This window comes from Eutrema salsugineum, unplaced genomic scaffold (assembly GCF_000478725.1).
Source record: "Eutrema salsugineum unplaced genomic scaffold, Eutsalg1_0 scaffold_2, whole genome shotgun sequence".
Lineage (NCBI taxonomy): Eukaryota > Viridiplantae > Streptophyta > Magnoliopsida > Brassicales > Brassicaceae > Eutrema > Eutrema salsugineum.
Window position 1 is genome coordinate 8724211 of NW_006256829.1, and position 15936 is coordinate 8740146.

The following is a 15936-nucleotide window of genomic DNA, read 5'->3' on the forward strand; positions in this document are numbered from 1 at the left end:
GCCATCTTTTTATGATATAATCAACTAAAGTTTACTGTAATTTCACAAAGTCTGTGGCGATTAACTTGATATGATGTATAAATAGTAGTATCCATGCCTAAAACGTGTCAAGAAAGAAATCCTAATCAAGTCATTTGATTCGGTTTCTTTACTTGGTAATAATAACAAAAAACGTATTATCATCTCTATAATTTGATGATACTTGTATCCAATGGTATCATTGTATGTGGACCCAAAAATAATTCTTGTTCATTACAAAAAAAGAAACCCTAGTATAATCATATATTCAGTTATATTTTTATGTAGTGTTATCACAGTGTTTACATTTTAAGGAAACATATCTCTGATTTTATTTTGTTACATTTACTTTGAATCCAATTTCATTTAAGGAAAAATATAAATTACAACTGATTTTGTTCTCTGTTTTTGAAATACAAGAGCTTGACTAGTATGCTCGTTGAATAGCAGAATTTTGACGAGAAAATTTAACACATAATAAACTTAAAATGCCAAAAAAACTACTATTTATTAGATAGATTGGAAAATAACTCGTTAATTTTCATTTTTTAATCATTTCATGTTATTATTGTGAAACATAAAAACGTTAATAAACCACATACCATTGAAGTTCTAAACAAATATGAGAATAAATGGAAAAAAATAAAAAAAAATAACACCAAACAATTGTGGATAGCTGCTCATGGTTGCGATCAACCAAATATAAACCTTGGCTTTTCGGAGCCAAAAAGTTATAAATTGGTTTCCATCTAGTCTACAGTTAAACTCCCTTCATACTACTCTACATATGATATCAATCTAATCTAAATTAATAAAAAAGCTTTAAAGCCTTTAATCCTTTTAAGAAGACTTTTACTCTTTCTAAAACTCAAAAGTGATATAACATAATTTTGGAATATTACACTCGAGTTTAAATGGGTCGGCATCAATAATCAGGTTAATATAGCGAAGAAAACAGTTGAATTATCTTATTAAGATTAGATATTCTCAGACATTAGCATACATAGGGTCCCGAGACAACTTAGCTAGACATGGAACATCTTTTAACAAAAAAAGAAGAAGACATAACAACAATGCTGATTTATTATGACGGCGGTGATGATGATGATGATGATGGTAGAAAGATGTGAATGGCCTCATCAGTGACTAGTATAAACAACGATGGGGCTTCTCACGTTATGTGTGCCATCTGACCAAACCAGATTTGCAGATGAAGGCAGTTTTGGGTCGAGATCGCTGCCTGAAACAGTCACCACAAAAGACTGCTTCTCATTCACTGACTTCATAGATAGAACACTAGGGGAGACCTTAATGCTGAGTTTAGATCCGTGATTTAAGACAATCTTTGATTTGTATGTTGAGTTAGGGGATCCGAGGTTGGTGACGGTTCTGTTGAAAGTCACGGTGAAGGAGCTGTTAGATCCTGGAAGTTTAGCCGACATTGAAGGATAGTTGAGGTTTCTTGGTAAGTTCTTTCCAGTGCAACTGACGGCTTCACCGGAAATGAGTTTAAGGGTTTGGGAAGTGTAGTTCAAGCCGCAGAGAAAGGCGATGTGGTCTGCTTTGTCCAGTTCATAGACAAGTCCAGGATTTAGAGCGGCTACTGGATCCACATGTCCAGCTCCATAAGCAAACTCGGTCGATGCAACCCCAGTTCCAGAAGCATTCATTGGCCAAGCTGTAAGATTTATGTAGAGGCCGTATAAGAATCAGAGTTATAAGCAAAAGGGTTACTTGTGATACAAGAAATTAAAAAGCTGGATATGAAATTTTGTTTACCGGTTGTCATGATGGCAGATTGGATCATGGAAGGAGACCATTCAGGATGAAAACTCTTGACGTACGCAGCCACGCCTGCAACGTGTGGACAAGACATTGAAGTTCCGGATTGAACAGAGTACTTCACATGTCTTGTGTCCCTGACATCTTCTGATGGTGAAGCCAAAGGTGAATAAGCAGCGAGGATTTCCACTCCGGGTGCTGTTACATCCGGCTGCAATCGATCCACCAAGCTCTCTCAGACAAGGAAGAAAAAAAACAATCAAGATCATAACAATGTTACCTTTAGAAGATCAACAGCGACGGTATTTGGACCGCGAGAAGAGAAGGAAATAACTTTAGGAGCTTTCGGATTATAGATTGCCTCAGTTTTTAGAACAGTTCCTTGCGGAGACCTGAGAAAACAAACACAGAGATATTAGGACAAAGAAGGATAAATCAAGAGAAAATGTATAGATTATGAAACAGAGAGAAGATCGTTTGTTACTTTGTGGAGTTGACGTAAGAGACAAGAGACTCAAAGTCATCTTGTGATAGAGCAGAGATGGGAAAAGCACTAAGGGAGGAATAATCTATGTTGTCTCTAATTACAGATGCAACAGCTACTTCTGAGAAAACCCTTTTACGGCAAACCACTATCTTCCCCTTCACGAGACTTTCATTATAAGATTCACCACCGTACACAAGAGGATACTTCTTTCCTTTTAGATCGAAAGAGTTCACTGATTTTCCCTGTTAAAAGAAGAAGAACAAAAGAGTCTTTGGTAATTAAAAAGACGCAGATGCTATTGAAATGAGGGTGTTACTTGATGCTTACGACAAATGTCTTGCCGTTTCCGAGCACAACTTTAGTCACAAATCCACGGTTCGTGGTGCTAGCTGCTACAGTTAAGATCCACGGCGCTACGCTCACGACTGAAGCCGGCTCCGGACCACTGTTACCAGCTGCGTGCACAGTGAGAATCCCTTTGGCCATAGCGTGAAAAGCACCGATCGCAACTGTGTCATGCTCGTACAAAGGCGCACTATTTACCCCGAGAGAGATGCTGATGATGTCCACACCGTCTGCGATCGCGTCATCGAAAGCAGACAGTATATAATCCGAGGTACACCCTGTCGGGTCGCAGACTTTGTAAGCGGCGATTCTAGATGCTGGAACGCCTCCTCTTGCCGTTCCATTACCCAATCCAAAGAAGCTTGTGTCCGCAACTACGTTTCCAGCCGCCGTGGAAGCTGTGTGTGTACCGTGGCCGTCTGTGTCTCTAGTGCCTTCGCTTGTGTAGTCTCTTGCTCCGATCAACTTGCTGAAACATTGTAAAATACACATTAACCTCTTCCTAAAACGATACTAAGCTTGTAGGAGAGAAGTTTAAAAAATTACTTGTTGCATGTGAAGTTCTTGCCGCCAGAGCAAACACCTTTCCATTTCTTAGGAGGAGGACCAAAGCCTTTGTCGGAGAAGCTCTCCGATTCCGGCCAAATCCCAGTGTCTAGGACACCAATGATAGTATCACTCTCTACGGCCAAGTTTCGTTTTGTATTTTTTCCTTCCTTTAGCCCCATGAAATCCCAAGACGCCGTCGTTTGGAGTTTGTAGTTCTTGTTTGGGAATACAGAAACAACTCCCTCCATTTCTAACAAACAACAAAAAAGGTCTTTAGTTATATATTAAAGAACATATCATTCCAATGTATAGTTAAAGAAAGATTAGTTCGGTTTTAAAAAACACTCACCGACTACTCGTTCTCGTTCTGACTCAGTGAGTCGGGCGGCGAACCCGTTGAAGCTCCTTTTGTAACTTCTCACCAAACGACCTTCGATCGAACTAGAGTATATATTTGATATATCACTCAGTAGAATTTAAAATTATTATAACTAATCATTATTAGAGAATGAATTAACATCACACCTTTCTCCGGTGACTTCTTGAAGAATACTAATGTGATTGGACATTGGTGTGTTGTCCAGTCGAGACGGAAGTGCACCCATGTAGACAACATACACCTTCATAGATTATTATCATCATCAGGTATAATAACACAGAGTGATAATTGTTGACTTAAGCTTGAAGTTAACATTCTAGAAGCAAGCTTATATGTTTCCTATTAGAATAAGGAATATCTTAGGAGTTATCTAAGGATTTGTTAAGAGTTATCTAAAAAAGGAAATCATGTTTCTATTAGGAAAAGGAAATAAGTTATTATATAAGGAGATGTCAAAGTTGTGACATAACTTATGAGTTTGAGTTTGAGTTTGAGAGCTTAAGTTTTGAGTTATTTTCTTAAGCTAATAAAGAGAGTCATTCTTTGTTATTGAGTTCTTAGCAAACTTTGATTTCTATAATTGGTATCAGAGCTTAAAGGGATCGATCTAAGAGAAGAAGTTTGATCACGAAGATTCTGAAATACCAAACTATGGGAGATCTTGTTCCAAATCCGAACCCACGACCTAAAGAACCAAGCACTTCCACCATTCAATGTCCGATGCTGAATTCTACGAATTATACGGTATGGGGCATAAGAATGAGGAGTCTACTTAGGGTTCACAAGGTTTGGGACATAGTAGAAACCGAGACAACAGATATCGAAAAGAACGACGTAGCCATGGCATTGATTTTTCAATCCATACCTGAAACCCTATTTTTACAAGTCGGTGAGCTGAATACTGCAAAGAAGGTGTGGGAGGCCATTAAAACAAGACACATGGGAGCTGAACGGGTGAAAGAAGCTAGGCTGCAGACATTAATGTCAGAATTTGATCGGCTTAAGATGAAAGACATTGAGACAATTGATGACTTCAGCAGCAAGCTATCAGAAATTTCATCCAAATCAGCTGCCTTAGGAAATACCATCGAAGATTCGAAGTTGGTCAAGAAATTCCTTAGCAGCCTCCCTCGCAAGAAATACATTCATATCGTTGCCTCGCTTGAACAAGTGTTGGATCTTAACACAACAAGCTTTGAAGATATAATCGGACGTTTGAAAGCATACGAAGAACGCATCCACGAGGAAGAAGATGCTCAAGAAGATCAGAGCAAATTGATGTATGCGAATACAGATACCCAATCCACTAATGATTCCAATGGCGAATATAGAAGCAGAGGTCGAGGAGGACGCTTCTATGGCAGAGGAAGAGGAAGGGGAAGAAACACTGGACCGAGAGATATGTCCAAAATAACTTGCTACCGTTGTGACAAGATGGGTCACTTTGCCTCTAACTGTCCAGATCGATTGCTTAAACTACAAGAAGCACAGGAAGATGACAACACAGATACTCAAGACGCAGACAAGCTAATGATGCATGAAATCGTGTATCTGAATGAAGGAAAGGTTGTGCTAAGTAACTATGAAACGAGCACCAACAATGAAAACATGTGGTACCTTGACAATGGAGCTAGCAACCACATGACAGGGGATCGACGATACTTTGCACAACTTGATAGCTCTGTAACTGGAAAAGTACGGTTTGGCGATGATTCCAGGATTGATATTAGAGGGAAAGGAACGATTGAGTTCACAGACAGGAACGGCAAACCAAGAAAGATGACTAATGTTTATTACATCCCAAACCTGAAGTCTAATATCATTAGTCTTGGACAAGCTACCGAATCAGGATGTGAAGTAAAGATGAAAGGGGAACACTTGATAATGCAGGATCGAGATGGAAAATTACTAGCCAAGGCGAAGATATCAAGAAACCGGTTATACAAAGTGCACATGGGATTCAAGAATGACGAGTGTCTGCATTCGACAATTGCAAGTAGCTCAAGCAGATGGCATGAGAGGCTGGGTCATGTGAATGTCAACACAATCAAAACCATGATACAGAAGGAGCTGGTATCAGGAATCCCAAGTATAGCCATCGAAAAACATCTCTGCGAGTCTTGCTTACTTGGAAAGCAAACAAGACATGTGTTCCCACAAGCGACTCTGTTTCGAGCAAACAGGACTCTCGAGTTAGTTCACGGTGACCTTTGTGGTCCCATAACACCATCAACAGCTGCAGGAAACAGATATATATTTGTCCTAATCGATGACTATTCCAGGTATATGTGGACAATATTATTAAAGGAGAAAAGCGATGCCTTTGAAAAGTTCAAGAGATTCAAGAACTTAGTGGAACAAGACTCAGGATCAAAGATCCAAACTTTCCGTACTGACAGAGGTGGTGAGTTTATATCAATAGAGTTCAACTCGTTTTGTGACAACTCGGGGATAAAACGCCACCTTACAGCTCCATATTCGCCTCAACAAAATGGAGTTGTTGAGAGACGTAATAGGACATTAATGGAGATGACGAGAAGCATTATGAAACATAGATCTGTTCCGAATTTTCTGTGGGGAGAAGCAGTGAGGCATTCGACATATCTTCTCAACAGGATATCAACAAGGGCCCTAAAGGACAAGACTCCGTATGAAATGTTTCGTGAAAGAAAACCTAACATCAGCCACCTGCGAATCTTCGGATGTATCGGATATGCAAAAGTAGAAGGACCGCATCTGAAAAAGCTAGATGATCGATCGAGGATACTGGTTCATCTAGGGACAGAACCGGGATCAAAAGCATACCGACTACTTGATCCAAAATCCAGAAAGGTGGTAGTAAGTAGAGATGTTATTTTCGATGAAGAAAAGGGATGGAATTGGAGTCATACTAACTCAGAGAAAAACGAGTCAGGTGACTTCAAGATCAGCCTTGGAAGCTTCGGAAATCATGGAATCCAGAAAACAGAGGATGAGGCTGTCGAAACAGAGCATGAAGGAACAGAGACAGGGCAGGACGACGACTTCGAACACAATAATGAAGAAGAAGATGTGTACGATACAAATGAGATCGGAACAGAGAATGAAGAGGTTCAACCTGTTCTAAGAAGGTCAACGCGACCTAGGACAAAACCGAAGCATCTTGAAGATTTCATAATGTTGTGCGAAGAAGAAGGAGAGATGCTCATGTTGTGTTTAAATAACGAACCAAGAAATTTTGCTGAAGCAAAGGAGTCAAAAGAATGGATAAGCGCGTGTGAAGATGAGGTACGATCCATTACAAAGAATCACACATGGGATCTCACCGATTTACATCAGGGAGCAAAAGCGATTGGCCTAAAATGGGTATTTAAGGTCAAAAGGAATTCAGATGGAAGTATTAACAAGTACAAAGCGCGTTTGGTCGCTAAAGGCTATGTGCAGAGGTACGGGATCGACTTTGATGAAGTTTTTGCACCTGTTGCACGAATAGAGACGATCAGACTCCTTATCAACTTAGCAGCATCATATGGTTGGGAAATACATCATCTGGATGTTAAAACAGCGTTTCTTCATGGCGAGTTAAAAGAAACTGTCTACGTTACACAACCAGAGGGTTTCGAAGTAAAGGGGAGAGAAGACAAAGTATATAAGCTCAACAAAGCTTTATATGGGTTAAGACAAGCACCAAGAGCCTGGAACCATAAATTGAATCAGGTTCTCAAGGAGTTCCAGTTCGTAAAATGCTCCAAGGAACCCTCGGTATATCGAAGATTGATAAATGGAAATCTTCTTCTTGTCGCAGTCTATGTAGACGACTTGTTTGTTACGGGAACAAAAAGAGAGAACATCTACGAATTCAAGGAACAGATGGCGTCCAAGTTTGAAATGAGTGATCTTGGTAAATTGACATACTACCTTGGGATAGAAGTGTGTCAAAGCAAAGAATGGATAACATTGAATCAAAGGCGTTATGCACTAAAAATTCTAAAAGAAGCTGGAATGGAAAATTGCAACATGACTCATACGCCAATGGATTCAGGACTCAAGCTATCAAGGTCTGAAGAAGAGAAGGATATCGACGCCACAAGTTACCGAAAGAATGTGGGATGTCTTCGATACTTACTTCACACAAGACCAGATTTGGCTTATTGTGTAGGAGTCTTAAGTAGATACATGCAGAGACCTAAAGTGTCTCATGGAGCAGCAATGAAGCACTGTCTAAGGTATCTACAAGGAACAACTACTTTTGGATTGACCTTCAAACGTTCGAACTCAGAAACACCAAGGCTCACAGGTTTTAGTGATAGTAGCTACAATGTGGACCCTGACGATGGCAAAAGCACAACCGGTCATATCTTCTATCTTGGAGATAGTCCGATCTCTTGGTGCTCACAAAAACAAGAAACTGTAGCTCTATCATCATGTGAAGCCGAGTTTATGGCTGGCACAGAAGCTGCAAGACAAGCAATATGGCTACAAGATCTGCTCAGTGAAATCACCGGTGCATCAAGTCAGAAAGTTCTCATTCGGATAGACAATCAGTCCGCCATTGCTCTTACAAGGAATCCAGTCTTCCATGGGTGAAGTAAGCACATTCACACAAGGTATCATTTTATAAGAGAATGTGTTGAAAATGGGCAAGTAGAGGTCGAACACATTCCAAGTAATGAGCAAAAGGCAGACATATTGACTAAGGCACTAGGGAGGATCAAGTTCAAAGAGATGAGAGATCTCATGGGAGTTCAGAGTGTGCTTGATGAAGACTTCAAGCTTAAAGGGGAGAATGTTGACTTAAGCTTGAAGTTAACATTCTAGAAGCAAGCTTATATGTTTCCTATTAGAATAAGAAATATCTTAGGAGTTATCTAAGGATTTGTTAGGAGTTATCTAAAAAAAGAAATCATGTTTCTATTAGGAAAAGGAAATAAGTTATTATATAAGGAGATGTCAAAGTTGTGACATAATTTATGAGTTTGAGTTTGAGAGCTTAAGTTTTGAATTATTTTCTTAAGCTAATAAAGAAAGTCATTCTTTGTTATTGAGTTCTTAGCAAACTTTGATTTCTATAATAATTATTGTACTAAAAGTTTACATACTTGTTTATCTTGTGGATCATCTGTGACTGCTGAGATTGAACTCATGATCAAGACAAGGAGAAATGAGAGAAGACATAGTGAAGTTGTTCGTAGTTCCGCCATTTTCTTATAAAATGAATCAGAGGTGTTTTCTTATAATATATATGGATCAACATGAAAGGATGTATATACTATATAGCAGAAATAATGTATGAACCGTGTCAAGAAAAAAATCTAACTGAACTCTGATTCTGCCTCTTTAATTAGCTAGTTAAAATAAATTTTGGCGTTACCATATTTGTAAAGATATTTGTATCAAATGGAGATATTTGTATTGTATAGTATCATAGTAGGAAACATATCCACAGATTTCTTTTTTTTTGTTCATCAGCTTTCTTATTCAAAAACAGGATACTTCCCTACTTTTAATCATTACAACTGTTTTTATTCTGTATTTCTATTGCGTTTTAGATATTAAAGAAGTAAGTGTTATAAGAATATAATAACCAGATAACATTTTGCGGAATGATGTATAAAATGGTTTCGCATTAGCGATCAGGTGAATAAAGCGAAGAACAACAGTTGAATTATCTCTTTTATAAATTATAGGACATTAGCATACATAAGATCCCCAATACAACATAGCTAGACAGGGAACATCTTTTAACAAAAATAAAACATAGCAACATAACAACAACAATGATGGTTTATTGATGATGATGGATAGATGTGAATGGATGTGGCCTCATCAGTCACTAGTATAAACAACAATGGGGCTTCTCACGTTATGTGTGCCATCTGACCAAATCAGATTCGCAGAAGAAGGCAGTTTTGGGTCGAGATCGCTGCCTGAAACAGTCACCGCAAAAGACTGCTTCTCATTCACTGACTTCATAGATAGAACACTAGGGGAGACCTTAATGCTGAGTTTAGATCCGTGATTTAAGACAATCTCTGATTTGTATGTTGAGTTAGGGGATCCGAGGTTGGTGACGGTTCTGTTGAAAGTCACGGTAAAGGAGCTATTTGATCCTGGAAGTTTAGCAGACATTGAAGGATAGTTGAGGTTTCTAGGTAAGGTCTTTCCAGTGCAAGTGACGGCTTCACCGGAAATGATTTTAAGCCTTTCCGAAGTGTAGTTCAAGCCGCAGAGAAAGGTAATGTGGTCTGCTTTTTCCAGTTCATAGACAAGACCAGGATTTAGAGCGGCGACTGGGTCGACATGGCCAGCTCCATAAGCAAACTCGGTCGATGCCAAACCAGTTCCAGTAGCATTCATTGGCCAAGCTGCAAAGAAATCGAATAAGAACAAAATATATAAAATACATGAATTAATCTTTAGAATATATATATAATTCATTGCTATAATTAGTTTCGAATTGGAAACCATGGATCCTAATAGTCTACTAAGGTTACTTTCAGCGCAAGAAATTGAAAGATTGATGCTTACCGGTTGTCATGATGGCAGATTGGATCATGGAAGGAGACCATTCAGGATGAAATGTCTTGACGTAAGCTGCCACGCCTGCAACGTGTGGACATGACATTGAAGTTCCAGTTCTAACAGAATAATTCACACGTCTTGTGTCGCTCATTTGAGAAGACGGTGAAGCCAAAGGTGAGTCGGCAGCGAGGATCTCTACTCCCGGTGCTGTTATATCAGGCTGAAATTCAATTAACCATGATCTGCCGTCAGACCAGAGAACAAAAGTGAACCATGCAATGTGATATATATATATATATATATGTTACCTTCAAAATATCAAATGCGATAGTGTTTGGACCGCGAGAAGAGAACTTAGCAAGTATTGGAGCTCTCTGGTTAAAGATTGCTTCACTCTTTAGAATAGTCGCCTGCGAGGACCTGAGGACAAGTATAACATATAATATCAGGACAAAGTTGAAGGAATCTAGATCAAAGATAAAGAATATGAAACAGATGGAAGATTGTTACTTTGTGGAGTTAACGTAAGAGACAAGAGAGTTAAAGTCTTCTGGTGAAAGAGAAGAGAGGGGCCAGGGGCCAACAGAGGCATGGTCACTTTTATCTCTAAATACGAATCCAACAGCTAAATTGGAACCAATCGCATAACTGCAAGCCACAATCTTTCCATTCACCAGAGATTTATCATTACACTTAGCAGCAGAATCTCCGTACACAAGTGGATACTTTTTCTCTTTCAGATCGAAAGCATTCACCGATTTCCCCTGTTAAAGGAACAAAAGAGTCATTGGTAATGATTGACGAAAGGAGAAAGATTACTATGACCACAAAAAATGAGAATGTTTCTTGATACTCACGACAAGTGTCTGGCCATTTCCAAGAACGACTTTAGAGACAAACTCACGGTTCGTGGTGCTGGCTGCAACGGATAAGATCCACGGTGCGACACTCGAGACTGTGCCTGGATCGGGACCAGAATTACCAGCTGACTGAACAGTGAGAATCCCCTTTACCATAGCGTGAAAGGCCCCGATCGCCAACGAGTCTTGCTCGTACACGACGGCCCCACTGCCACTCCCGAGGGAGGTGCTGATGAGGTCAACACCGTCTGCGATTGCGTCATCGAACGCAGACAGTATATACGCCGCGCTACACCCTCCTGTCTTGGTGCAGACTTTGTAAGCGGCGATTCTAGATGCCGGAACGCCTCCTCTCGCCGTTCCGTTGCCGATTCCAAAGAAGCTTGTGTTCGCGACTGCGTTTCCAGCCGCAGTGGACGCTGCGTGTGTGCCGTGGCCATCGATGTCCCTAGTGCCTTCGTTTGTGTAGTCTCTTGCTCCGATCAACTTGCTGAAACATTGTAAACATTATCAATATTCTCTGGCCCAAATCAATACTAATAATGTTTAGCAACCAAGAGATTAGTTATCGGATTGGTCTATATATAACTTTGACTAACAATTGGGTATTACAGGTGTTTAATCAAACATTTGAAATGACTTGTGTTGAAAAATAAATCTCAGATTATTCAACCATGAATTTGAATTATGGTGTTGTTAGTAAGAATATATGTAAAAAAATATAAAAGTCCAATGTTACGGAACTTGTGATTTGGAAAAACATTGATATTGGGAACATTTTATACATTTTCTAAAATATGTTCAAGGGTCTTGTAGGAGTTTTCTAAGTGAGATTTAATATCATTTAACTACCAATCATATTGAACCTTTTAAAATTCTCCCAAAATCATCTAAAAAGTCAAAAACCATAAGATAACCTTCTAAAACATAAATAAAGAGAGCATTACTTGTTGCATGTGAAATTTGCGCCGCCGGAACAAACACCTTTCCATTTCTTAGGAGGAGGACCAAAGCCTTTGTCAGAAAAGCTCTCCGATTCTGGCCAAATCCCACCGTCGAAGACTCCAATGATAGTATCACTCTCTACGGCCAAATTTCGTTTTGTATTTAATCCTTCCTTTAGCCCCATGAAATCCCAAGACTCCGTCGTTTGTTGTTTGTAGTTTTTGTTGGGGAACACAGAAACAACTCCCTCCATTTCTAACAACAAATTAAAATTTTGTATTCAATCACAAAAGTTATTTAACTCTTGATCAAGAACAACCATATCATTCCAGAGTGTTGGTACATATTAGTTTGGTTTCGATAAACACTCACTGGCTACTCGTTCTCGCTCTGACTTAGTGAGCTGCGCCGCGAACCCGTTGAAACTCTTCTTGTAACTTCTCACCAAACGACCTTCCACCGAACTAAAGTATTACATATGAATATATAAGTTGTTAGAACCGATCCATAGTAATATATAAATTAATTATTAGTTATCATAATTAGAGAAGGAATTGATTAAATCACACCTTTCTCCGGTGACTTCTTGAAGAATACTTAGGTGATGCGTCATTGGTGTGTATTCCGGTCGAGACGGAAGTGAACCCATGTAGACAACATATACCTTGATTATCATGCATCATTAATTCATTATCATGTATTATGGATCATCATAGGGAGAAACACAAAAAAATTGAAATTTTTTAATTGTAATATAAGGTTCAAAAAAAAAAAACTTTTTAATTGTAATAACATACTTGTTTATCTTGACGTTCATGAGTGACTGCTGAGATTGATGAACTCAAGAACAAGACAAGTACACATGAGAGAAGACAAAATGAAGTCGCTCGTAATTTTTCCATTCTCTTACGAATATTATAAAAGGTTACAGAATTTTTTAAAATATTATGGAGATCAACATGATAAAAAAGGTTTTCTTTATACTAGTTTTTTATGTATAATTGTATGTTTAAAATTTTAATTTAGTGCAATAGTTTAGATTTTCTTTTAATAGAATACTATATCAAGCTATTTGGCATTATTTCTAATTATTTTTGTGGATTTCATGTAAATTTCTTATTAAATTTGTAGAATTTAGTACATGATTCATTTTCTTATTAAAAACTACAATTTTTTTGTCCTATAAATATTCTTTGATTAATGGACATTAAATTTTACAAGATTTCCACTTTGTAAGTTGTATCTTGTATAATAATAACTTTAAAAATATATGTAAAAATGACTAAATAAATATATACATATATTTCAGATATTTAATACTATAGATATTTATGACTAATTTTATTGTCAAGAGATGTTTATCATTGTCTGGCTATCTATCTAAAGAGGACTCATTTCTCATTTTTTATTGGGCTTGAAGATGAGCCCGTAATAATAGAATAAAAATGGTCGGTCAAACTCTTGCCATGTCATCTGCAGTTTCTTAAACGATCATCTTCACCAAACCTGAAGACATATGTTCCCTGAGCATTCCCGAAGCTAACTCCGAACCTCAAACTGTTTCCTCTTCTCTCTTTTCTGCTCTTTCACAGAGGTTAGTTACTTTCTTAGAACTTGTGAGCCGATTCTAATTTGGAAATCGAATCATGTCACTTTTTTATGGAAAATTCGGATAAAACAAATTTTCGGACGTCAAGGGGAATATATAGCGTCTTTGCATCGATATCTAAACTTCGATTTTAAATAATCGAAAAGTATCAGATCTTCAATTTTTTTTAACATTCGTGTTCTTAGTCTCAGGGACAGGAATCCTGGTTTTGCCCGAAGCTTCGAGCCCTAAGCTATGGCTGTCACCAAGATTTACATAGTGTGAGTCTTAAAATTGATTCGTGCCAAGTTGATCAACAGGCGCTCAATTTTCTGGTCAAGATTATATATACTGGCTCAGACAGAACGAGATTCTGTGCCAGTTGTCTTACCGGTTTGGTTTTGACGGTAGGTACTATTCGTTGCACGGCCACGTTGAGACAATGGCAAGAGAGGTTCTCCGAGGAGCAAACGCCGTTCCAGACGTGGAAGCAACACTCTGGCAAATACCGGAGACATTACCTGAGAAGATACTGGAGAAAGTGAAAGCCGCTCCAAGGCCAGACGATGTGGCGGAGATTCGAGCAGAGCAACTTGCGGAAGCAGACGGATTCATGTTCGGTTTTCCTTCTAGGTTCGGAGTGATGGCGTCACAATTCATGACCTTCTTTGACAACACATATGACCTCTGGACTTCACAGGCTCTGGCCGGGAAACCCGCCGGAATCTTCTGGAGTACAGGTTTCCACGGAGGAGGCCAAGAACTCACTGCGTAAGAACAAATAGTCCTAAGTAATGTAAGAAGAAGAGTATATAGTCTAAAAGATTGATTTTTAAAACTGCAGATTGACGGCAGTGACAAAACTGGCTCATCATGGGATGATATTTGTACCGTTGGGGTACACATTTGGTAAAGGCATGTATGAGATGGAAGAGGTGAAAGGTGGTTCGCCGTATGGCTCAGGGACTTATGCAGCTGATGGGTCGCGCGAGCCAACTGAGCTGGAGATTCAGCAGGCAAATTACCATGGTAAGTACTTTGCAGGTATAGCCAAGAAACTCAAGAAGCGGTCTCCTGTCTAGAACCGAATCGACAATGTTCTTTCATGTACTAATTTATCTGTAAATGTAAAGGAGGAGAAGCCTGAAAATAAGATCTATCATATACAGAGACAAAAAAAACATCTGTGTAGCTAATGGTCAACAAAACTCAGAGACATTTGATCATGTAAAGCATTACCACTTGATATCAATATGAACTATATCACTACTTATCCTCTATGTCATTGTGATCTTCACTTGATCTCACCTGAAACTTCTTCTACCACCTTCATGACCCCAACCGGTATTCGCAGTTCTCTGTCCATAGAAACGGAAAATCAAATGAGAAGAAATCTCTTGAAAGCATGTTTTTTTAAGTCAAGTAATGTATATCTGAGATGGAATGTGATCTCTTACTCTTTCATCGTGGGAGAATTTGCAAGAATCTCCACGAGTACACTCCTTTCTCTGAAAAGCTCTGCATACACCACGAGCCTCTCTCTTCTTCTGCTTCGTCTCTTCATCTTCCTCTTCTATCTTCTTGTATCCACCACAATGGTCCACTTTTATGATCCACCCCAAAACCTTAGCATTATTCAGATTATCAACAGCAAGAGTGGTGCTTCTCTGATCTTCATACGCAACAAACGCAAATCCCATTGATTTCCCTTGTCTCGAACAAGATCCACATCAACAACTTCACCATATCTTCAAGCTCAATCAAAACTAACATCAGATATAAGAATCACCCTCGAGTATACCAAATTCACAATGTAAGAGATCCATACTGGGCGAAAACGGCGAGGAGATCACCCTCCGAGAGATCGTACGGTAAGCCTCCGACGGAAACGTAGGCTGAATCTTTGAAATTGGCGTGCCAAGATGCTTCGTCAGAGATCCCTAGATCCGATTCTGTGGAGTTAATGCTCTGTATCTGCTTCACCGATGTCAATGGATTCATCATGCTGAAATCAATTCTCTCAATCGGAGTAACCCTAGATGATGCAATTGCCAATAACGAAACGAATTTCGCGGGAGACGCGCAAGTCGTTAACAAAAGGGCGCTGAATTGAGCGGGTCGGATTATGTTGGCCGGATCCATCCAAGCTCGACCCAAATTTAATGACGGGTCGGGTCACCAACATTTTTTTTTTAATTATTAATCACCTACGTTTTTTTTTCTAACATCTGATTTCTTCTACTGATCACCTACTCTTATGTACACCTAAAATCATTTAACAGTTAAAATACATAAAAAAAATTCAGCAATAACAATGACAATTTAAAATAAATAATCAATCATTTTCATAAAAGTATTAACCGTGACAATAGTGTTCCTCCATAAGGTGAACAATGACCAACTGACCTGCAAGTTGCAACTTCTGAATTTTTATAAGAAATGGTATAGTGTGTTTTATTTCATTTTCTGAATTATTTTTTTA

At 38.8% G+C, this 15936-nt stretch overlaps 4 protein-coding genes across 12 annotated transcripts; 1 reads left to right on the forward strand and 3 right to left on the reverse strand.

Annotated features, from left to right (window-relative positions):
- Nucleotides 1-1157: 1157 nt before the first annotated feature.
- LOC18018718 (subtilisin-like protease SBT4.8) lies at nt 1158-8740 on the reverse strand. Its single transcript, XM_024156221.1, has 9 exons — nt 8639-8740; nt 3707-3801; nt 3531-3622; nt 3179-3431; nt 2615-3101; nt 2285-2529; nt 2081-2192; nt 1798-2011; nt 1158-1696 (listed from the first exon to the last, which is right to left on the reverse strand). Exons 1-9 carry the CDS (start codon nt 8738-8740, stop codon nt 1158-1160), a joined length of 2139 nt encoding a protein of 712 aa, XP_024011989.1.
- A 587-nt stretch (nt 8741-9327) lies between these two features.
- LOC18018719 (subtilisin-like protease SBT4.10) lies at nt 9328-14861 on the reverse strand. Of its 8 annotated transcripts, none has more exons than XM_024156379.1 (10): nt 14834-14861; nt 12664-12722; nt 12436-12530; nt 12239-12330; nt 11869-12121; nt 10919-11411; nt 10572-10825; nt 10370-10481; nt 10068-10281; nt 9328-9904 (listed from the first exon to the last, which is right to left on the reverse strand). In XM_024156379.1, exons 1-10 carry the CDS (start codon nt 14859-14861, stop codon nt 9366-9368), a joined length of 2139 nt encoding a protein of 712 aa, XP_024012147.1. In that variant the 3' UTR covers nt 9328-9365. The 8 variants fall into 8 exon arrangements, with proteins under 8 accessions (XP_024012147.1, XP_024012149.1, XP_024012146.1 ...); XM_024156381.1 differs by lacking the exon at nt 14834-14861 and having other exon boundaries at nt 10370-10515; nt 10563-10611; nt 10736-10825; nt 12664-12768; XM_024156378.1 differs by lacking the exon at nt 14834-14861 and having other exon boundaries at nt 10922-11411; nt 12664-12768.
- LOC18018720 (probable NAD(P)H dehydrogenase (quinone) FQR1-like 3) lies at nt 13360-14723 on the forward strand. Of its 2 annotated transcripts, none has more exons than XM_006400976.2 (4): nt 13360-13460; nt 13661-13735; nt 13866-14225; nt 14299-14723. In XM_006400976.2, the coding sequence occupies exons 2-4, from the start codon at nt 13710-13712 to the stop codon at nt 14534-14536; spliced, it is 624 nt and encodes a 207-aa protein (XP_006401039.1). In that variant the 5' UTR covers nt 13360-13460; nt 13661-13709; the 3' UTR covers nt 14537-14723. The 2 variants fall into 2 exon arrangements, with proteins under 2 accessions (XP_006401039.1, XP_006401038.1); XM_006400975.2 differs by having other exon boundaries at nt 13442-13460; nt 13667-13735.
- Nucleotides 14695-15157, reverse strand: LOC18018575 (zinc finger CCCH domain-containing protein 42). Its single transcript, XM_024156384.1, is given in 3 exon segments — nt 14695-14812; nt 14912-14986; nt 14989-15157. Coding segments are annotated over 2 exon segments (237 nt in total). The 5' UTR covers nt 15155-15157; the 3' UTR covers nt 14695-14812; nt 14912-14915.
- Between the last annotated feature and the right edge of the window lie 779 nt (nt 15158-15936).

What these genes read in the sequence shown, in the direction of transcription:
- LOC18018719 (XM_024156377.1), bottom strand. Translation starts at nt 12,768, where the DNA reads ATGGAAAAATTACGAGCGACTTCATTTTGTCTTCTCTCATGTGTACTT. An exon ending in ATGAACGTCAAGATAAACAA is followed by an intron (nt 12,531 to 12,663) that starts GTATGTTATTAC and finishes ATGATAATCAAG; the next exon opens with GTATATGTTGTCTACATGGG. An exon ending in GAAATGGCCAGACACTTGTC is followed by an intron (nt 10,826 to 10,918) that starts GTGAGTATCAAG and finishes TTCCTTTAACAG; the next exon opens with GGGAAATCGGTGAATGCTTT.
- LOC18018720 (XM_006400976.2), top strand. Translation starts at nt 13,710, where the DNA reads ATGGCTGTCACCAAGATTTACATAGT. An exon ending in GTCACCAAGATTTACATAGT is followed by an intron (nt 13,736 to 13,865) that starts GTGAGTCTTAAA and finishes TTTTGACGGTAG; the next exon opens with GTACTATTCGTTGCACGGCC. An exon ending in GGAGGCCAAGAACTCACTGC is followed by an intron (nt 14,226 to 14,298) that starts GTAAGAACAAAT and finishes TTAAAACTGCAG; the next exon opens with ATTGACGGCAGTGACAAAAC.
- LOC18018718 (XM_024156221.1), bottom strand. Translation starts at nt 8,740, where the DNA reads ATGGCGGAACTACGAACAACTTCACTATGTCTTCTCTCATTTCTCCTT. An exon ending in TCTTACGTCAACTCCACAAA is followed by an intron (nt 2,193 to 2,284) that starts GTAACAAACGAT and finishes TTGTTTTCTCAG; the next exon opens with GTCTCCGCAAGGAACTGTTC. An exon ending in ATCTGCCATCATGACAACCG is followed by an intron (nt 1,697 to 1,797) that starts GTAAACAAAATT and finishes TAAATCTTACAG; the next exon opens with CTTGGCCAATGAATGCTTCT.